The sequence below is a fragment of the Excalfactoria chinensis genome, chromosome 9, assembly GCF_039878825.1.
Source record: "Excalfactoria chinensis isolate bCotChi1 chromosome 9, bCotChi1.hap2, whole genome shotgun sequence".
Taxonomy (NCBI): Eukaryota; Metazoa; Chordata; class Aves; order Galliformes; family Phasianidae; genus Excalfactoria; species Excalfactoria chinensis.
The window spans coordinates 1,572,493-1,595,782 of record NC_092833.1 but is presented as its reverse complement, the minus strand read 5'-3'; the positions used below and the strand labels follow the sequence as shown (position 1 = coordinate 1,595,782).

Sequence of the window (23,290 nt, the reverse complement as noted above, 5' to 3'; positions counted from 1 at the left end):
TTACCACAGAGGTTATTTCTGGACGGTGTTATTATCACAAATGAACAACATCTGGAAGTGGCACAGGTACAGTGCTGCTCCAAGACATTCCGCATGTTATACAGCCCAACCTGTCCCACCTAGGGTAATGCGTGCAAATGGGATTGCCCAGCTTGGTTCAGAATGGCTTTTTCTGCTTCCAGGCCAACTATAACAGGGACACTGAGGCTATAAAACCTGCCTGAACTGCACTGTGCCACCAGAGAAACAGAAAACGGAGCTGTAGCCCTCAGGCTCCACACGGCAGATGAGCATTGAAGGGTAAGCACTCTCATGTAGGACGCCCGACAGCAGGGAATAATTCCATTTCTCTTTTCTCTGCTTCTTATGCTGCGAGGAGGCATTTTTCACTTTACAGGAAGAAAATGTGTTGCAATCTTATCTCATGTCCTCTACGTCACGGCAACAAGCTTCCCACACAGGATGGTCAATCACACCTCACAGCCACTCAGCATGAGACGTCAACCAGACCTTTATCCCAAGAATGCTGATCCTTACAGCCACTCCCGGTTCAATTCTCTACTAGGAACCAAAAGAAAGACCTCATTTTAGTGTGGGATGGAGCAGCTTCACCAGCACCACCACTCCCTCCTTTGCAGGGACAGGCTCTAGTTAGAAATCAAACAGAAAAACCCCTCAGGAAATGAAGAAAGCTAGTGAAAACAGTTTGTTTTATTTCCAGGATCAAATATTACAATAGGACATTTACATATATTTATAAAAAAATGCAGCAGTTGTGTATATAGATCAGAGGTTTCCTTGAGTTTGGTCCCTCCCAGCACAGTGAGCTGAAATCACCCCAATGAATTCTCTCCCTCCTCCAGCACTGAAGTTGCATCATTGAAGGAAAAAGTGACGAGTGTGAAAACCGGCAGGCAAAGCCCAAATCTAAGTTCAGCCAGGAGAGGACACAGCCTTGCTAAGAAAGTCATCTGCTGTACAGCCCCGTGTCCCCCATCAGACACTGCGCCTGTGCTTTACACAGATTGCTTTCGTATCAAGCTGCTCTATAAAATAGCACCTCGTCCCCCTCTCCAGCTGTGCTGCTCCCTAAAATCTCAGCACCATTTCACAAGCAGATACAAAACCGCTCTTCTTTGCACTGCAGACACTCACAGTCATCGGTGACCAAACCCCAACCTTCTGCAGCTACTCATAACACACTGGTGTCAAACAGAAGATAAAACTGAGGCAAGCCGAGGCACTCGTGTTAAGTGCCACATCCTCCAAGTACAAGTATGTGTGTGTATATACACGTATATACATATGGCTCTATTTAGGGGAAGTGGACAGACACTAAGCACCTCACGGGCAAGAGGAGACGAGATTAAAAGTCACCTTGCGGCACAGCACAGAAAGGGAATCCATTAACCTTCAGGCTTGGGAGCAGGCGGCAGGATGCAGCGAGATCTTGCTTTCAGAGAGAGCCCCTGCAAAGCTGCCCCCACAAAACAACAGGCTACAGCTTGTGTGGACCTTAACAGCCATCACTGAAATGCTTCTAGGCTGACTCTAAATGCAGCCAAAGGAATTTCCATCAATAGACGGCCAATACAGGGCTCAGAATGTGAGTTTTGCATCGTCTTTAGGACAAAAGCTACTTCACCTACAGAAAACCATTTCTGTTTGATATGCCTTGTCCAGCTGTTTCTCAATCTTCACAACACTCTTTGCTGCCCACCTAGATTTCAGCTCTCTCTCCTCTCTTTGGCATACGGGGCTATTCTTTATTACTAGCTTGATCAAAAAGGGATTAAACAAGGACAAAGCTGCGACCAGAAGAAAGCAGTAACAAGTTGTTACTTCAAGTTCCTTAAATGACAAGCATCCTCCCACCCACAGGGACTTTCCCACCCAAAGCCAGCTAACAGAGACCCACGTGGTGTGGAAAAACATCAGATGCATTTTGCCTGTTTGTGTCGGCATTCACCACCTGTCCAAATGCAGCTGAAGGGATGCTTGTGCTTCCCTGCCCCTCAAGAAGGGCTGGAGTCTTGTTGCTCTTGAGTTCTTGCAACCCAACCCCATGGTCCAGCCCTCAGTGAGAACAAACTCAGTGAGTCAGGAGCATCGCAGCCAGCAGACAAGGAGCCTGCTCTCAGAACCAGCTGTAATCTGCTGCCTGCAGGAGCTGCAAGCCATGCATCGTGCAATCTGCAGCACAGCAGCTGTGGTCAAAGAACTCCTGCACGGAGATGACTTGTTCTTCAAAGAACTAGAAAGGGAAGCCCCCATTCTCAGAATTAACCTTTTCTATTTCATTCCCAGTAACTCAGATGGACTTCAAGCAAGACGTTTTGAACAGTCAGAAGGTAGGCCAAGCAGTAAAGCAGCACACAACTGCACGGTAGCCTTCTAAGAAGCCTATCTGAGAAGCCTTCAGCAGTGAGGTTTATTCATTAAGTGCTAACACCAGTTTCTGATGGCAGCATGCATACAAACCACAGCACCCGTAAATGTGGAAGCTGGGATGGCTTGGTGCAAAGGACCACGTACACTGACACTGATTCAGTTAATTAATCAGTTAATTTGGTGAACTGGTGCATAATCAAAATGGCCACCCTTCTGTAGATAGCTCTGCTTTACAAAACTACTACTACACACACACACACTCTCTTTCAATACCAAGGTTGTCAGCTTATCAGATTCAGACCAGGAAGCACGATGTTATTCAGTCCATAAATGTCAGAAATAGAACATCACAGACCCCAGGTAAAAGCCTAATGAAAATAACGCAGGCATGCCCAGCAACCTGTGACACAGCCTTCAGATGCTCTATTGCCTCCAGGAGGGAATGCACCTGGGTTGAAGCTGGATGGTCAGCCTGGCTGAGAGCAGCTACCTTTAGGAAGAGCCCAAATCCTTCCCTGGACCTCTGGAGGTCTGTGAGTGGGAAGCCAACAAAAAAATGTGCTGCCAGCAACTGGCAAAGAAAGCCAGGTACAGCTGGTAAGTGCTCTGCTTCTGGTTGTGACTGTAAAAATAAGCCAGTGAGACCGTAAACATCGAAACAAAAAACAAGCTGAATGAAGAACACAAGTAAAAAAGGCTTCGCTGCAAGCAGCAAGAAGCTGCAGCTTGAAGCACGTTAGCTCTTTTTAGCTCCATACCCACAAAAGCCTTCCACAGTCTAAGTGCACCTCTGCTCACGGCAGTCCTTTCAACACACACAAACTGTGGCCAAACAACTCTGCAAACCACAAACCACAGACACCGAGGGATGATTTGCTTTGTCCTCCCAACTTCAATTATTTCGCAATTAGGGATTCAAGGTGTTTTTTTTCCAGCCTTGCCAAAAGCAATTTGAGCTTCAAACTTCACATTCAGAAGCAACCATGACCAAGGCTCTTTCTAAATCGAGCCCAGGTGGCTTACACCTTCCCAGTTACAAGCTGCTGCGTGCTTAGCTTGGTTAATGCATTCAGCCACTTCTTCAGGCCAGCAAAACATGTTCCTCCAAAATCCAAAGAGCTCTGAATGAAACCCTGAGGAGCTGGACCAGCTGGACCCTGGTTGGTGCTGTTTCTTCGCAGCTTTCACCAGCAGAGAGAAGCTGGGTGATGTGAGCTGTGGCTGTTTTAACTGGGGAGAGAATAAGGGGGGGAAAAAAGGGAGAGGAATGAGAAAAGAGGCATGCAAAGGGACGCTTATCCCTTCAAGACCTTTTCTCTCTGCCTCCAGCTCAAAGAGCAAAGCAAAAGAAAACTAAAACCACAGCATGCCAGAGAAACAAAGAAACTGAACAACGGATCAGCTCGTTATTTCTTGGAACAGAAGAAACGAGTAGGAACTGTCACAGTATAATTCTGAGTCCATATCTGAAAGAAAAATCCCATTTTTAATGTAGTTTCTTTTTTCCCCCCGCATTCTTCGTTTCCTGATCAGTTATAAAAGAATTGCTATTTGCTGAGAAAAAGCCAAGAAACAGAAAGAAAAAGAAATGAAACAACAGACTTTCAGTCTTGATGGCTCAGGAAAAACCCTGCCACAGCCAAGTGTGACTTTTGGTTCTTTCTGAGAAGATTGAGCTGCTCCTGGCATAAGAAAAGCAATGAGAAGCTAACCCAGAACCTTCCTGTTTTGGATTTGACAGCATGATCCAACAGCTAAGCACAGATTAAAGAAAGCTGTGTCAGCTCCACAGCTCCTAGTCAGAATGGGAGGCTCATAATATGGGGCCACGCTGATCTCCAGCAACAGAACTGAAACTCGTGCTCCTGCGTGCAATGCAGTTTTCCCTCTTTCCCATTGCTGATGTAGCCAGTAGTTATTTTTCACATCTAATTGCTGAAGCCTCAGCCTAGCCCCATGTACATTAGAAAAACTGGGGGAGAGGGTCAGAAGAGAAGCTACCAATGGAACAGGCATAGGACTGAAACAACAGAGTCAATTTTGTATGTTTAAGTTCACTACTAGGAAAGCAGATGTGGATCAGTGTGCTCAGAACAGATGCAAAGCCCACCCTGGCCAGTACCAAGATCCAGTCAGCAACAGCTTGAGAGACACAAGTGGAAGTGCAAAGGCTCCCTGCTGTATACAGGCAGGCAGCAATAGAAGAGCAAGAAAAGCCAACACACTCCCATCTCAGCCTGCCCGAGGGACAAGAACATCGTGATGTCAGGTACTGTTTCCTGCTGGCAGCCCACCTTCATTTCCTTGCAACAAATCACCGACGAAGAGGCAGCAAGTTTCAACAAACAAAAAAGTAACGAACATCAGAGTAAGATATTTCAACTGGAGAGCTGAAGTTACCTAAGTTGAAGCATCACACTTGCACAGAATGGGTTTCCTTCTGCCCTACTCTCTTATGCCCACATTTGAGACAAGAATTTGGATACCCTAGAAGTACTACAGATATCTTTCAGTCTAGAAGTGCTGCTGCTGCTCTAGAGGCCAAACACCAACAGACTGAACATCCATCACGCAGATGGCAGTGCTAACTGACTGTTGTTTCCTGTAACCTATACTGTGCCAACAAGTGACCAACAGCTCAATGTCTAGGTGAGACACTGGGAAAACAGGGCACTCGGTGGACACACAGGATGTGCCTGCATGAATTCTGCTGCCAGCTCTTATAGCTGAAATGAGAACACAAATAAAGGAGTAGTTTTCAATACATCCTTCCAGATTTAGTGGTAAATGACAGCAGATTAAGATTACAATAGAATACAAAGCAGCCTGGAGCTGCCACCAGGCTATGAAGTCTTTTATAAAGCACTAATTCCTTCCACAGTTTTGACAAGGCTATTTATGGTTTGAATTAATGACAGGAACCCTGCCTAGGACTTGCTGTCCTGCCCAACTGCAGTCTGTGCTCTAAAACCACTAACAAATTAGTCACCCCCGGTGCAGCAGAGGGAAAAAAGCCAACTACTCGTCATGTTTACTACACGTTTTCCACACTCCCAACATCTTTACCCGATCATGGAACCACGCCACCTTCTATTGTCAGCTGTAAAATCCTGAAAGCAAATAAAAAGGGGAAAAAACAGACAATATCCCCCTCCTTGCAGGGAGGAGTCGGTATTGCTGCAACAGTAGACGCAGCTTTTCAAGTCTTTCTTTTTTTGTTTTGGAGGGTGGGATCCTTGCTTTCTTCATAAACAACAACAAGACCTGTGTTCACTGGCAGCATTTAAAGGATGATGAAAGCATGCATGCAGCCCAAAGCCCATTAGGTAGGGACAGAGCAACGTGCCACAGCTCCTCAACTCCTTCCCAAAGTAAGTTTCAGCAGACTGCTAGGTAAGTGAATCCCCTTAAGAAGGCTGTAAGGTTAATGGAGACCCTTCACACGGAGAATCAAAGGAAAGATCGTACTAAAGATTACACTCTCTCCTTACAGAGAGGTGACTCAGTGCCTTATCACACAGTATTTTCAAATATAAATTAAATGAAATGGGTTGAAGAATAGCAGCGAGAAGGGTGTGTGTATTATGGCCACTCCAAGTCCCAGCACACTGGATACACCGTTCTACTTCACCCCATGAAAACAAAGGAAAGACGTTCTTCCCAATGCTCTCTGCAGGGCCCAATCTGAGAACAAAAACAGAACTCTGAACACGCTCAACTGTTGCTAGAGCAGAAGGGGAGAAGAGAAAGAAGGGCAAGACAACTGCCTGCCTGATTTCAGCACTGCAACCCTATGACCCTCAACTGCATATCAAGGAGTTGGTGTCCTAGTCAAAGAGGAGAGGGGAGGAAGGCTGGGAGAACTCAGGCCACGGTGCTAATTCCTCTCCTGCACAAAGACAGTCTCTTGAGGACACAGGCCTGCCTCCTGTAACGTGATCTCATAGTCCAGGTGAGAGAGTTTCCTTCGAGGGAAGTTGGTGAGGAGTTCAAAGCGTTCATTGGGGTATCCTTTTGACTGGACATGTTTCACAAGAGCCTAGAGAGGAAGAAAGGCAAAAAAGGGTCATTCAATTAAAACAAACAAACCCACAAAAGGTGTCACAAAATTATCCCAGTTTCCTCTTGAAAGAGAAGTTTGTTATCACCAAAAAGGGGAATTTCCATGTAATACACATCTCAGCTTCTTCGCTATATAATTTGGTCCTTGTATGTCTTTTATTTCTTCAAGAGATGTAAACATTTTACTCATCATTGTCATCATTGGTGCCACCACAGAAAAATAAATTCTCCATTTTCAGCTTTCTCATGCTCAAACAAGGAATTCCAATTAACCACACTCACCAGAAGTTTAGCTTGTTCAGGCAGTGAAATTTGTTCTCTCTTTCCATCTGGATACCTTAGCATCAGCTGTGCCTTTGGTCCTAGTACAAAGGAAGTTATTACAAGTTAACAAACAAGGCAGCTGAATTGAGCTTTCTGTAGGTAGGAGTTGGTTGTGGCACACTTTACTGCATAGAAGAGTAGTGTTAGGGACTGGAGACAAATACAAAGCTTTTTAGCACACAGCATTTCAGCCTTTGAAGAAATACTTGTACTGCATGTGTTCAAAACATACACAAGACTTAACAGAGTTCACAATAGTGACCAAAATCAGTCTGGGTTCCCAGAGAAAGGTATACTGTGCTACCTCTGCCTTTGAGAGCATCTTACAGCTCTGCATCTCTGCTCACAGCTGCAAGGAGTAACACAGACTCCTGGGATTTGTTTGTACAAACACAAGTCCAGTCTCTCAAGGCAGACAAGGCAGGCACGAGATGGAGCTGACATTATTTCACTTCTACCACACTAGTAGGAGCCCTGTCACAGCTGTCTGCACGTGAATTTCATTCAACAATAAGGTCTCGAACTAAGGAATGCAAGTTCAGTGAGTAACATGAGATCACTGCATCAAAGTGTTGGCAAAGCAAATCATCCAAACATCTAGCATCAAGGAGGGAGCAAGACAGAAGGAAAGGTTTAGCTTTTCAAAACAAGGGCTGAAACTATGCTTGTGAGGGTTTAACAGTTTTCAGAACAAAAGCAAAACACAGGCCACTATTAAGGAAAAAACAAAAAACCAAAACCTGTGGCCACTCACCATTCACATCTAGGCCCTGCAACGTACTTCCAGGCTTGTCAGCTGGCTCCTCTGCTACCCCTGCATCAATGCAGGGCAGTACTCTATGATTTGATGTTGTCCCAGGCTCAGTCCTTGCAGGGGGTTCAGGCTGAGGCCTCCGGCTCTCCTCTTTTTTATACCCCAAGTCCTTGTGTGGAGACTTCCTCAACTTGGCAGGATTCTCCGATTCCTCCTCCTCCTCAGATCCACAAACAGAAATAAACTCTTCACTTCCAGAAAAAAGCTCTGACTCAGATTCCTCATCAGATCGACTCTCCTGCTTGGCTTGTGAGGAATCAAAATGCGTCTCCTGTAACGAAGCTCTGATAGCAGCTTCCAGCTGGCTGTCCTCACTGGCATCAATGAGGCTCTCCTGTTGAACACAGACGTAAGAAAAAGGCATAAAAATACTTTCAGACATACTGAAAATCAAGACGATATCAAACGTTCCAAAGGGAAGCTACTAAAACTGTCAAACAACATGGAAAGCTGGATACAGACACAGGAGATTTTCTTTCAGGTTTCTGCAGTCTTCCTAGAGGGCCTCCTACTTACCGAACGGGAGCATTTTTGGGGAGGGCTGGTAGAATGCCCATCCAGCTGCCCGTGCTCACTTAGGAACCCGGTCACTTGGTCCAAGAAAGACGTCACGTCCAACTGGTGCCACTCCACTAGTTTCTGGCCTAGGAAACATATAGCATCATGAAGTCTATTTTCAGCAACAACTCCTGAATGACTGAAGTGCAGCTGTCAAAAACATCAGTTCAGTTCTGTGCACGTACTATGCAAAAATACACATCTGTGGGACTGTGCCTACAGGCCACCACCTAATAATTACAGAGCTTCCTCCCTCTACCCTCTTGAAAAGCCTGTTTTTCACTTCTGGATGCATATTTTCTCAGAAGAAAAAGGTGAATCCAGAAAGGACATCAAAATCAAAGAACACAAGACACTAATTTTGATGAAGAAGTTATACATTCTTGTCTGCTATGACTCTGCACCTTGGTAAACAGCATTTGCTTCCGTTAGTGCTAAAAAGAGTATCTTAACTTCAGTTTCAACAACAAAAAAGATGTTTTGAGATGGTTAAGCCAAATGGTGAGAAATTTCAGCTCTGATTAAAGAAACTATTGCTTCAGTTCCTGAGAACTGTGAGACCAAACCATTAACACAGTGGCCTACTATGGTGACATAAGGGGCAAGAGTGTTGGCACACAAAACAGAAAGGTCCAAAAAGCAATGGAGACAGTAGACGTTTATTGTCTTTTGACTGAACAATGAAATCTGAAAGTTCAGATGCAATGTAATAAGTCGTTGTTAAGCCTCATTAAGCTACTACGACAGGATTTGTATCCATGTCACAGGTAAGGGACCTTGCAAACATTTTAAGGTAGTTTATTACAAGATTTCAAGTAGCTTTTATAAGGCCATTAACAAAAATGCATTGGTTTTGGAGTTTCACCACCAGGTGGTACTATTTGCAATTTCTACACAAAGTACTCAATAAGCTGCTCCAAGTACCATAATCAAACACAGCATTTCAGAAGGGCTTGGAAGTTTCGTTCCTTTACAGCCTCCAGAAGTTACTACTTCATTTCTTCAGGGACAAACGCAGTAACCCTCTGGGTTCAGTTGCAGTGTAACACACTGCCAAAGATGACAGCACTCTAACCCAAAACTGGCAGTCCAGGTAACTGTCACTTAATCTTACCTGTCCTGGGATCCAGGATGGAGACATAAGGGAAGTCTGCTAACTTATAAAACTGTATGTACCTCTGCCCCTCCTCACTGTCGTGATACACCTACAAAATAGCACATTGAAAGCAAGTTACTGAGTGAAGAGGGAACACAAACTATCATGAAAACACACTGAGTTCTTCTCTTTTTGGCAGTGCATGCAGCAAATGGTAAACACAAGTCTCAGCAACTTCTGCAAGTTGAACATGCACCCCTAACAGTGTATGTACGTATTAGTGGTCAAGCACTAACATTTTCAATCAGAAGTAAAAGGCTGCTTAGACATTAAAATGCACACCCATAATCTCTGTAGTTCTCCAGCAGAACCACAGTAGTGCCACTCCAATCAAAGAAGTCTGTCTTCACTGTCCCACCTGACAGGACATCAAGTTATCGGCGCGGCTCCATTAAATTCCCCACCCACAGAATTCCGTGATTCTACCTGCCAAAAAATGAAGTGTTCCCGGATGATGTTCTTCACAGCCTCATTGCTCCAAACATCGCGGTTCAGACACTGGCAAGCAAAATCTTGCACGTTCTGAATGTTTATCATGAGCCATTTGTTCTGCATCTGACCACACTCCTTGGCCTGTAAGCAGAGAGAAAAGCTTCATTAGCTAACACTGAAGAGCACGACACAAACAGTGCCAGCAATGATCAGTGATGGCTTCTAACAGTGTCAGAACTTTCACCAAAACCCCTTCAGAGTGAGAAAGATGGACCGAGCTAACGCAAAGGCATCCACAAAACAGAAGGCAGGGCTGAAAGACCTGCTTAAATGAGATTGGTTAAATTACAGAATCACAATGATGAACAGAGCTGCTGCAGTTCAACAAGCCAAGCACAGAGTGGGAAAAGCAGCTTTGGCAGTGGGGCAGGGGAGCGAGTTGTGGGGAAAGACACTGAATTAAATACTTGTTCAGGGAAGAGTGTAGTCAACCACACCAATCTGACAACAGAGGAAAGACCTGCTCACTCCAGAGATAAACCTGTGGATCACCTCCTACTTAAGCAGACAACACAGTTGACAGAGGATATGCATAAATGCAATAGGACCTCCTCTCTTGTTTGGTTTTTTGTTTGTTTGTTTTTTTCCCCTCTCTCTTAAGGTTTTGAGTTACGCTATTACTGTGTAACTGCCAAATTCGGCATCCTTTTTTGATGCTCCTTATCCAGTCTGCAAGTTGGGAGGAAGACGGGAAGGTGCAGGAAGAAATCTTACTGGTTTGAGTCACAAAGCTGGCATAGTCTGATTGCTTGGTGGCAAGATAATGGTAGGAGTTTGATCAAGAATGTAATTCTGATCGCTGAATTGCCATACCTGTTGAAAAAAAGAGGGCTATATCAACAGCAGGAATGCTCTTACCACCTGGAGAGACTGGAACTAGCAAATGAATGTCCCTCCCTTTCTTAAAAAAATATGCATATATTTACAAGTGCATTCACTATCCTGCTGGCAAGGCACCTACCAGCAAATCCAAGTAATCGGAAAGTTACCAAAGATTTTGCTGGTTTTGGTGGGTGCTTGTTCCCCAAACCAAAGTTTTTAACTTTAGATGGATTTTTAGCCAGCGCACCTCAGAACAGTCAGCCTGTCTGATGCAAGATCCCCATCCACTCAGCTCAACAAAGCGTAAGCCTCCACGCACTTGGTAAACCAGTAAACATTAAACTAGAAGCTTGCTCACTGTTCAATGGACCTTGGTCCATAAAATACATTCTGCACAGCCAAAGGACCTGCAGACAATTTTTGTTTTATACAAAGGAAAAATGTTACAGAAAAAAATATGAACGTAGAAACGTGGAATACTCATCCTGTTCTCAAAGGCATCACTAATGTTACCATGTGAGAAGACTGTATTTGGTTTCCAGAGGGGAAAAAGGAGGCAGGTGACACCTGGGTAACTGATATGGTTTTAAACACACTCATCGTGCTTTTGTTTTAAAGGATTATCTGGAACTAATGGGAGGATTTGAGCACTAATCCTAGGCAATCCGTTTTTGATGAGGCCCAGAAGTACCACTCAAGATTAAGGGGAACATCGTCAATATGCAACTGCAGTTAATCACGTTGCCTTAGTCCTGTGTTCTACTGTAATCCATATGTGACTAAATGAAGAAACTCAAAAATAGGTAACTAGCATACCTGGAAGTGCATCTCACTCTTCTACACTCTGCATATTTTTTTAACATTAGAGAAAACCTGACTCCTCCTCTCCTCCATCCAGCTACTGCACTTGAAAGGGTGCAAGCAGGAAATTCCACAGGCAATTTTTGGAAAGATGAGTTTTCAACTGTACAGCAGGTCCAGCTCTTGAAACTCCTTTTAACTTCCTTGTAAAAGCAATAGGTTTCATGTTTAACATTTAAGAGGACAACAGTTACACTGCTACCATCTCACATACATATATAACCACGCTCTTACACAGATATTAGTTTGCTCTAAGGGTAAGGGGGTGCAGAGAGAAGAAATATTGTGGGTATAGAGATTATATTGGTGGATCATTTTCATCAATGACCAAAATACCATTGCAGGGCTCAAGAGCTGGTTTGCATAGCCTGCAAGCGACATCTGATGGCACTGTTTACTACACCAGCTCCCAACCACCACTTCTCCTTCTGTGAGGTACAAGCACCTGGCACTTAAAAAGCACCCAAACAGGGTAAGAGCAACTTCTCCTTGCAAGCATTCTGATTCACACTTTAGATAGCAGAACAGGAGCTTCCAAAGAAAGAGGCAGTGATTCCTAAACACTGCGTGACAAAAGCAAAAAGCCATCCACGTCCCCTCAATTCCCAGTTCCCATTTTCTAGGCATCCACGTTTTTTCATCACAACAACTTAGGGCAAGAAAGCAGCAATCCAGCCAAAGTAGGGAAAGTTATTTTACACTCACAGCTGGCTCCCAGTGGAGAAACTCTATCTCATGTACTACTAAAAACGTCTTCTTTCATTTGATTTTCTGAACCATGTGCGGTTCATACATTTTGTGTGGTTTTTTGTTTGGCTTTGTTGAAATTCATTGTTCTCCTTCAGTGGGCAGAGAGAAGCAAGGAAGCCAAGCCAACATCTTGTGAGCTTCCAGACATTTGCTAGTTGAGCATAACTCAGTTTGGGTGATAAGACAAATCAGAATGAGATCTGCCTATCAAGATACACCCTATTTATGTTACACTTACACAGCACAGAAAGACCAGGTTCTCTCCATCACCCAGGCACTCCCAAGCCAATGGTACACCAGCACACATAGTCTAGCTAGACAGTGTAGAAGCACTGTATGTAAAAATAATTGCATTATTCAACTACAAAACTACATCAGCTTCCAAACTATTGCTACTTGCTTCATAAAAGCAAAAAAAAGCTTTATTTATTTATTCTTAGCAGGTTCCGTGTTAAAGAGATGATGAGTGTGAAGCTTGATAGGCGCCAAGGCTCAGTTTTACAGTCAGGAAACGTCAGTTAAAATCCCTTGTGCAATCTGAATTGACCCTCAGCAGTTTCATTTCAGTTTCTCTGAAATACTCTGATAGGAGTGAAGGGGCAGTTCACGTTAACATCTTGCTGGTGTATCAGTCATTTGCCTCTGGTTTACACAGCCCCAAGCCACCAGCATAGAGTAACTAGCACCTAGTGGCTCAGTTTTTGATGGAGCTGAAGTTAAACATTAATGCTCATTTTTTATTAATGAAATGGCAGCTTTTCACATCATATTTTTAAGGTTCTTCGGTGGGTTTTGTTATTTATTTTTCTTGCATTCAAAGGAAAATGCCTCTTGTTTAGCACAACTGAGCCTACTTGCTATGGAGACCAAAGTTAGAGCACCCTAACAGACACTGAGCAACAAAGATGCATGAAAACCTTACTAAGACCAGACTCCACTATTATTGCTGAGTTTGAATAACACCATAAGTTACACAGTGCTGGTGGAACATTCTTGCATAGCCCTCCAGAGCTTAGAACACACCAATCACTCAAAAACAATACTCAACATAGCACTAAAATAAAAGTGCTCAAACTGGTAGGGTTTAGCCTTTCTTTAGTTATTGTAGATGTTTATCTAAGGGAACAGAGAAGGAAGAAGCAAACAGCAGCTTGTTAGAACTGAATTTCGAGGAAGATTCTGGTCACGGGATTCACAGGAGGCCTGAATTTATCCCAGGCTGAAGCAGCACAACAGCGTACAGTCACATGAGGTAAAATGGAAAGGGTAATGGGCCACAAACGGAGAAGCTAAAGATCATTTCTGCAAGGAAGTTTTGAAATGAAGAGTAACGCATGAGACACGGAACTGTATGAGAACAGAAAAAAAGCAAACATGAATACCAGAAAGCATACATCTCTTTAAGTTTGAGTTACTGCAAGGAACAGGACAAGGTGTTTATATACAACATCCCTCCCCCCCCCCCCCTTTTTTTTTTAACTTACAAGACTGAATGAGAACACATGGACTTTACAGCAATCAAACACACCAATCAGTTATGTCATCCTCCGACACTAAGTGTGATAACAGCAGATGCCATAGTAAGTACTGCTAAGGGTCTTAATGTATTTTCAGTAAGATATTAGGAAAGACTGGAAAACAAATTCCACAGCAGAGATTAGAGGGCACCTGCTGACTGCGTATACACTTCAGTACAGAATAGCACTGGCTGTTCCTATGCAAATTCCCTTCATTGGTCCCTCAAGCCACAGGTTCACTCTGTTCACAAACCAATCCGTATAGTCTCTAATCACTGCTTACATCCCTAACCCATACCGTAACTAATTCTGACCAGATCCACACAGCTGCCTGCACAGATAGATAAGGTGATACCTGAGATCACTGGAAGCCAACAGCCCCCTCAGCTCTCCCCTTCTTAGAGGGGCAATCTCTAATCTCTCATACAATTTTTCCATCACCACCAGAGGCAAAGGACAACCACTGTGATTTTGTACAAGAAAAAGTCTCTGGGACATAAAGTTGTGCATTCACAACAACGCCACACACAGACACTTAAGTAGCTTTGGTATCGAAATTATTCAGCTGTATTACCAAAACTGCATGAGCTTCTCTCAAGGCTATGTTGCAAACTATATTGCTCCTTGCAAAGTACTTTCCTTCACCAACCAAAAAGCAACCTTACTTCAGCTGCTTCTGTATCACGCAAGAGATTCAGTTCTTCCATTCTGGCCAGCCTCACTTGTATACAGAGTGTTTCACCAAGTGTGATTTGCTGGATTGGCATTTAAACATAATAAAAATGTGATCTACTGTTGTTAGTTAAGACCTTCAGAGGTAGTGTATCAAATATTTACCATAATGGATATGGGTCTTTTAATTGTCCTACATACACAGCTTAACAAAGGGCTTCCACACTGCACGCAGCCACCACACAGGGAACTTACCAAAACTTCAAAACTCACCGTCTCAAAGCTGCCTTTGTGCATCAGATCAATGGGAGGCCTGAAGAGGTCTGCTAAGGTAGTGAGTTTCTTATCTACTGCTCCTCCATTTCGTAGCTCCTGTTCCTGTCGAACTGTACAGCCCCAAGAGGAAACAAAGCTGAGTTAGACAAAATACTCAAAAGATGTATTTTATATAGTTGAAAATATCCCCATACGCAAAACTTTCCTACATATACATGATTATATAAAATAAGGTAAATCACAGAAATCGCTCACCTAAAAATGCAGTGGTATAATGCATATTATGGAACCAAGTCAGCTGAAATGATTAACTATCACATTACCTAAAGCTTTCCAATTGTGAAAGGAAACATCAGTGGGCAAACAAACTATTTCTGAGCAGATACTGGATCCCTTCAGGGATAGAAGTAACACCTGTGGCATAGGCCTGGGAGCCAGGAAATAACATGGGCTTTTATGGCTAGGGCCATTTCTTCAGAGATAACAAGGCAGTGATATTCACCCAAGAAATTTTGCCATAAAACATCAAGTTTCATCAAAAAGCTTCACAATAGTTTTACAGACCACGCACCTCTAAAGGACTTTGCTATGAGAGAAAAAAAAAATAAGGGCATGAAGCTTCTGTAAAATTCTGTATTTTTAGGTATGTGCTGCCAGTGACTGATTCGATTATTGCTTCTGAAAAACTGATCAGAGCTGTCAGGGGAAAGCCAGAAATGATATACACTTATTTTCAGTTTGGCCTATGACAGCATCTAACTCCTTGGGAATCAGGTCCTTGGTTAGCGCTCTTCAGCACTCCGGTAACATCAGTGCTAACAACTGCATAACAACTCTAGCTGGGCTGCAAAATAAATGGTGTTTGGCTGTCAGAGAGCCTGCAAATGAAATTCAGGGAATGGTAAACAGATTAAATTCACTAGAATTAATTCACAAGGCGAAGAAAGAAGCCTCAGGATTATACTCAAATCTAACTCAAGTGCCAGAGCGACTACTAGCTGTCAAAAATAATGGGTAAACTTAATTTATACACAGGTATTGGACTGTTCTTCATTTTTAGTTCTCTCTAAAGCAGAAAAGAGCTTTTCTGAGTGTTATCAAGAAAGTATCTGCCATGGCAAAGTAGGCAGAATATGCTGTCTCATGGTTTTACTTCTGTAGCCAGGCAAGTGCTTGGCCCAGTATCCTCCATACCTGCTCCATATGTCCATTAACCAATGCTTTCCCTTCAGCCACTTCAGAACAATGTAAGGTTGCCCCAGAAATAAATTAACAACATTTACTGAACCACAGACATGACAGATCACTGTCAGCAAACAGCACTGCCGCTACAACAAGGAATAGTCTAATAGTATTATTCCAAAAGAACAGTGACTGAAAGCTATCACAGCCTACAGTGGAAACGAACTTGAAATCATTCTTGTATTAAAAGACAGACAGAGAACCTCTAAGTTACTGATCAGCACTTACTGGTTTCTGTTTGAAAATCCCGAAAGCCGTCAAATATTGAACGTGCAGGTCTGCGTCTTTTAGGAGCTTCAAAGAAAAAAAGTATTTCAGCCATTAATTCAAAGGCATGCTATCAAACAGGTAAGCTTATGAGAATCACTCTTCCCCATCACTTCTTCCCTTCATCCCAGCAGGTAAGAAAAGTGTACCAGCAGTACACAATAATGTAAAGTTAGCCCTTTTTCACGGGCTCAACAAGCACTCCAAAGGCCCATCAGTATGTAGTGGCAGAGCTGTCACAGCATCAGAATGTCGTGATTCCCATCAAGATTTTTAAAGAAGATATCTAAGTAGGTGAAAACTTCATATAATTAAACCCAGAGGGACAATATCTTCTTTATTAAGTAACACGTTTGTTTCTTCCTCACTTCTATTTCCTTTCTAATCACTCCAGATCTCATCCCAACCAAGCTCTTCATAGGATCCAGTGTCAGTATCAGGAAGGATCTCTCTCCTCTCTAAGTGCTTAGCAACAAGCACAATCCCTTATAGGCAACTTCAGAGCAATTTATGCTGTAGCTTTGAATAGCAACTGAAAGACCACTTCAGCAATAGCAGCACTTGCCTCTCCAGGCTTGGCTGCTGCAATTCCAGTGCAGGTGAAGACGTGAACTGCAGCCCAGATGGATGTTTGTCTGATAAATTTTCTATGTCTGGAGTGGTTCAGTGTACCTGGCAGAGTACAAACTGATACAGCTTTTCCCAACTGGAAGAGAATCCAAGCTCACTCGAGCACCTCAATATGCAGCTGTTCAAACCACAAACTGGAACATATCCTGCTTGAGGTTAGAGCTGAAAGGACTGACTGAAGTAGCTTTCCAGCTGCTGGGCTGCTTCATGCTATAAATAGAAGTGGCATCAGTGAGAATATTAAGAGTTGGTGAATGAGACAGAGCCAGGAGGCTACCACAGATTGCCTCAGTAGGGCAGCTGGGGACAACATATCTGTGCTCAGTATGTGACGTGAGTAAAAAAGGACCAGGTAAGAGTGCAGATCATACTCCTGTATTTCTTAGGATCGTGAACCTACAGGCATCTATAGAGCTGTGTTAAAGACTCTGCTGGGTCACGAGGAAAGAAAGAGGAAAAAGCCGGTGCAATGTCTTCCAAGAGTGCTCAGGGCACCTTCTTTTGCAACCACCCCTCAGCTTGGGCATGCTGGCAAAACAAATCTTTGACATTGAAAACATCAAGTGAGAACCAGTTCCATGGTAAAACAGAAGCTAGGCCTCATAATCCTCTTTAGCACAGGAACTAAACAACAGAAAACACATTTCCTATGGATATGGGATGACTTTAAAGATGAGCATTTCCATGTCTTTCACTGACAAAAAGGGCAAGTTTCTTAATTGAGCTGCATGATGCACTTTAAAGTGCAAATTAAATTCCTAAAGAAGAAGCTGAGAAAACTGCAGTCGCGCAGTTCAACCCTTCTTTCTGGATCTCCTCAAGAAACATGCATTTTTGTCCTCTCCAGTTTCACTTGTCAGCCAAATCCCAAGCTCTCACCCTACCAGTCTGAGCATTTTTGCAGCAGTATCACATGGTTCTGAACCCCAGGAGCACAGATATATACTCAATATTGCTAACTGGCTGGTGCCTTGAGAAGCCCTCTGAAAAACGAGTTAGCAAATTAACACCGCTGGGAATACAGCATCTCTAATGAGTAAGGTTTTAAACATCAGTATATTTCCAAGCATGCAGGCATGTCAGATGGCTGAAGAGCTGCAACAGGGCAAAAACACAAACAAAAAGAGGCACACTGCTTTCCTTATGTTCATGAGATTTTGTTTTTCTCATCACATGAAGATGATTTCAAGGTATTTAAAGAAAACAAAAAATGAAATAGGAACGCAAACCTACCTCCAAACAAGGGCTCAGGCTCTACTAAAATTTCCTGTTTTTGAGGAATTGGAGCTCGTACTTCATCCCTATCAAAGAGAAAAGGAAAATCAGAGGCAGTAATGTTTAAGTATTAAATAAACCATGCCATGTTGTGTTCCAAATGCACCTGCAGCCTGGACCAGCTAAGGACACTGCTTGCACAGAACCAGAGATCTGGAGTCAAAGCAGACCTCAAGGAATCCTCTACTCCCACTCAAGGCACTGAAGGAGGATGCAGCACATTACGCATTCAGATCTAGCACTTTTTTACATCTTGATAGAAGATCACACAAACCCTGTGTACCTCGATCCCAGCCTTCTGTCAATTCAATTGACAAAACCAATTCAAGCTTTTTTTCTTTCACAACCTCCTCAGAACTTGGAAAAGTCTTTCTTAAAACTTAGCTAAAGCTAATTAACCCACCTGCCACTTTGCATTTGCACACTTATTTTTCTCTCTTCCTAGAAGTAAAACTAAGCTGACCAGCACCTGAAGGGTATCCAGTATAAAAAAGGAAGTATTCCAACAAAAACTTGAATATTAAGTTACTGATGTGCCAAAAAATCCCACTGGATCCTCACTTCAATGACTCGAGCTATGCCTGCAACAACAGCATGTGCATGCAATGGAAAACTTCTAGTACATGCAAGAGAGACCAGCTTGTGCAATAAGGTAAACTTATTTATTAAGAAAAATATCAAAGCAATCAATTAAATGAGATCACTGAAGAAGCACATATTACACTGAGATGACAGCAGGTCTGGAGAAAGAACAACTGTTTTAATTGCTTTGTCTTACACTATGAAACTTCTAGGAGAGACTACTCATTTTTATGCAGACATGCTCAAGTACGTACTCGGTGTGTGGTCGAACTGCAGACACTGCTGCAGAACTGGTGCTGGGCTCCTCCGCTATGCCTCCACCATCCAGAAACATGGTGACAGCCATCTCCAGGTTGTTGTTGCACGCTTCAAGCATATGTTTTCCCACGCTTTCACTGGCACCTGCAATGCCAAGAAAATATATATTGAAGCATTGTTTGTAAAGCGTTCTGAACAGAAGCACTGGGAACAGCTAACCAACAAGCTTTCTCTTTTAAGGCACTGACCATGAGAGCAGTTCAGCAGGTGCCATTTATCCCTACGGCACAACTGTGAGGTGAGACAAACACGCACCTCAAGGGAAAAGGAAACAACAGCCACACTTCCCCTTTCCATCAGGAGAAAATTCTGCTTATTAAGTTTGGCTTCTATTGTGTTATATGAAAAAGAATGAAACAACCGACTGATTTAACATTTCAACAGTGAGAATACTAAACCCAGGGCCAAAGGTTTTTACCCACCTCTAACAGATACATAAAGAAGAAAAGATTCCCTGTTTCACAGAGTGCTCCAGAAGGCAAAAACAAACAAGCAGAAGCTCAGTTAATGAAATTTGAAAAGTGAATGGGAAAAAAGTAGTATCATCAACACTAACACTTGTTAGAATGGCTCCCAGGCCCAACTAAACACAGACTGATGTGCTGCTCAGGATGAAACCTCACTCCTCAGCAACACTGGTTGTTCTCCCTTACAGGGGCTGCCTCTAAAGCTTCCCCAAAGCCACACAGTCAGCAAAAGCACCTTCACCAATTGAATCTCTCCTGCATCCAACCTTTTAAGAGCCCATTTACTACACTATGTCTCTATAGGTAGAGGCTGCCAAAGAGTCTATTTTAATATGGAAAAGCTGGTGTAGAAGAAAAGTGGCAAAATGCAGCCAAACCAGTTTGGGAGCAGCTTTTGGTCTGTAATAATTCTTACCAGCTTCACCGCAAGTCACTGAAATGAAGAAAACTCCGTTTCCCCAGCATCAGAATGACAGCTACCACCACTGTGAGCAAACACATTTAACCTACTTCCATTGGGCATCTCTGAGATTTTCCAGGAAGTACTTGGAGCTTTAGATTAAACAGATTGATACACTGCACACACTCTGAGTCTGCTGAGATAAAGCAGCACCAAATGACCTGTGCTATTACATTACATCACAAAGAAAGCCAGGCTGACCAAAGTAACTGCTTTTCCCAAAAAAAACCCATTACAAACCAACCTGCCACAAGAGCACCTCAATGGTACTTAGCTGAGCTTGAGGGCCTTAATCAAAATAGAAGAGCACAGAAGGAACCGACCCCAGTAACATCCCCAATAAAACACAAAAGCATCAAGTCGTTTTTCACTCTAACTGCTCTTTGATATTTCCAGGAGCTCACTTCAACACAGCTGCAGAAACGAAGCACTACCTGCAGAGTCTGGAATATACACACCACCCTGCAACCTCAGTGCACAGCCATGCCGTGCTGCTCATTCAGGAGGACCAGAATATAATATTCAAGTTATGCATATACAAAGCATTTGTACTAAATCTTCCTCAGTCCTAAGGAAACTAGAATCACAAAACATCTGCTGAGAACTATATTCGAGGACTATGGGTTAGCGGGCATGGGTTGACAGCTGCATTTGATGCTTAGATTGTCTCTTCCAACCGCAGTGACTCTGTGATTCTACGACTGCCCCTCACCATCAGGAGTGCTGCAAGCAGATGGCAAGATGGATTTTGTTTCACCTTTCCCACACAAACATGGGTAACTCTGCGCACTTACACAGCACCACGGGGCTGGAACATCCAGTCTACCCCCCTGAGAAAGCAGGCTCACACCAAAGGTGCAGGCTGATGACACAGACTGCCGAGGGTGTGTTATGCAGCAGCTGTCACTGTGCCACAGGGTCAGACAGCTCCGCAAGGACACTCACTTCTAAACAGAACCTTACATTCTATTACAACAAAAAGACAGAACCTCAAACCCCTGTTTCAGAAGTGGGTGGGCAGAGCCCAGTAGGCTCTTGTTTTCTGTTTTGAAGCGTAGGAGCAGGGCTTAGACATCTCCATAACCCACCTACACGAGCAGAGGGCTGCTGGGCAAACAGCACGGCTCTGCTTGGCTTTCAGTGCCTGCTGAGAACGCAAACATCGGACACACTCTGGAACACGCTGTAACGAAAGACTCGTCTTCTTTCATACTAGCGAGGGTTCGCTCCAGCTGGTTTCTGTCACAAGAACCCAGGCCCCGTAACTCCCCAGCATTCCCGTTTGCGGGCGCCGTCCCGCTGGAGGCCCAGAGCACACCCCGCGTCCAGGCCGCAGCCCGCAGCTGAGCGCGGTGCCGACACCGCGATGCTCCGCACGGCCCCTTCCACAGGACGCCGCTCAGCGCCGTCACGCGATGCTTCCCGCGACGCGGGCCCCAAGTGCGCGACCCCGAGCGGTGTCCCGGCCGGCGGACCGCTATCCAGCCCGCGGGTCGAGCCGCCCGCCTCTCCGGAGCCGCGTTTCCCCGAGGCGGGCTACGCGACCGGCCCGCCGCCGCCCCGCTGACAGGCCCGGCCCCCCGCCCCGCCGGGCCCCCGCCTCACCGCGCCCGGCCCTCCTCCTCCATCCCGGCCGCTCGACGAAGCGAGAGGCGGCGGGGAGCCGCGCCGGGCCCGGCCTTCCGTGTGCCTCACCCGTGATGGCGGTGAACTGCTGGATTAACCCTTTCAGCGCCGCGGAGGCCGCCGAGCCCCCGTGCGCCGCCATCTTGCCGCCGCCGCACAACAACACGCACGCCGCCGGCCCGCGCGCACTGCGCAAGCGCGAAACCCGCCCGCGCCCTTCCTCTGCCCCGCCGCCGGGGTGGCGCCGTGCCGGGGCGGGGCGCGGGAGTTGCCGTGGCAACGCGGCTCGCGCCGCCTCAGCCGCCCGCTTTGACGGGGCGACACGGCGGGAAAGCGCTTGTTTGAGGGGCTTTAACGGCAACCGCCGGGCGGCGGTGAGGCCCGTGCTGCTCCACAGCGACAAGGGGAACGCCTGTGCTTCCTCCATCCAACACGACTCTCTGGGTTCGGCCCTCCGGTTCTTTGCCCAGCATCGGGTGGAGTGCTGTGTGGGAGGGGTTTTATCAAACAAGCGGAGAAATACCATCACGCCAACGAGAAGGGCCTCCCCACGGTTATCCAGCGCCTGTGAGTCCTCACTGCGCTCCAGAGACCGAGCACTGAGCGCTTATATTGCTCACTGACAGTACTTGAGAGCCTCACGCCCAAAAGAAAAGGAATCATTAACCAACCCAAACCTGCTGCAAAGCGCTTGGATCACAGCAACAGAAATAGTTACCTGGAGCAACCAAAGTCCTGCCAGCAGCTGAATTCCACCCTGCAACAAGGAAAGCATGAAGCAAACTGCAGGACCCTCCTGAGGACGGCTCACATGCTGTAAGTACGGTCATGTGGGGATCTGAAAGCTTGCAGTGTGCCAGCCCTACAAGGCTGTTGGACTGGGCACCCAGTACAGGCTATAGGCTTTGGGCACTTTGCAGCTAAAGTGAATTCTAGACAGCTGCCAAAGTATACTTACTAATAATGAAAGTATACTGTACATACCTCCACCTTTCTTACACTGAGAGAACAAAACCCTACAAGCAAGAATAAAAAGTGCACAAAAAAAAACCCAAGTCCTTTACCCCCCCCCCCAGCAACACAGCGACCCCCAAAATGTATTTCTGAACAATTCTGACTTTTGAGATGGCTTCTTTCTATAATATTTGTGTTTATTTGCAGTCAAATCATAGCTGCAGGATTTGTTATTGATGGCAGTGAAGCCTTTAAGATGCAAAAAAGCCCTCTCCATATTGTCTAATTCCTACCTTTTAACTGAGATTAGTTTAGTGCACATTATAAACCTTATGTGGAAGAGACATAAGCTTCACATTAAGAGAAAAAGAACATACAAAACACCTCTGGAGGAAAAGGGAATGAAACTGCTGTTATATGCGACAGTCTCACATACTGGGGCACGCTGAGCTATAAATGAAATGAAACGCTGCCAAAGGAAAGCCTTCCCTTTCCCTTGCTCTCTCCCACCTCCATTTCCTTCAGCATCTCTAACTGGTTCATAGAGAGCCCAGAATGCTAAAGCATTCAAAGAAAGGAGGAATTCTCTCTTGCTGCTGGTTGTAGTTCATTATACCTGGACTTCAAAAAATAAGTGGTGCTTCTGATCACACTTACTTGAGAAAGGGCTGCAGACATCAGGTGCCATGCTCTCAAATTGTGGTGCCCCGTGCCAAAGCAGGGGCCAGGTTTTGAACAAGTTAAAAATAAAACGGATATATCAAGTCTGATGTT

General features: G+C 44.7%; 1 protein-coding gene across 2 annotated transcripts; it reads right to left on the bottom strand.

The window, feature by feature from the left end:
* Nucleotides 1-692: 692 nt before the first annotated feature.
* UBXN7 (UBX domain protein 7) lies at nt 693-21,740 on the bottom strand. Of its 2 annotated transcripts, none has more exons than XM_072344139.1 (11): nt 21,632-21,740; nt 18,946-19,093; nt 18,068-18,135; nt 16,166-16,231; nt 14,693-14,805; nt 9,732-9,878; nt 9,264-9,354; nt 8,108-8,235; nt 7,532-7,925; nt 6,736-6,815; nt 693-6,430 (listed from the first exon to the last, which is right to left on the bottom strand). In XM_072344139.1, the coding sequence occupies exons 1-11, from the start codon at nt 21,702-21,704 to the stop codon at nt 6,269-6,271; spliced, it is 1,470 nt and encodes a 489-aa protein (XP_072200240.1). In that variant the 5' UTR covers nt 21,705-21,740; the 3' UTR covers nt 693-6,268. The 2 variants fall into 2 exon arrangements, with proteins under 2 accessions (XP_072200240.1, XP_072200239.1); XM_072344138.1 differs by having other exon boundaries at nt 6,127-6,430; nt 21,542-21,704.
* Between the last annotated feature and the right edge of the window lie 1,550 nt (nt 21,741-23,290).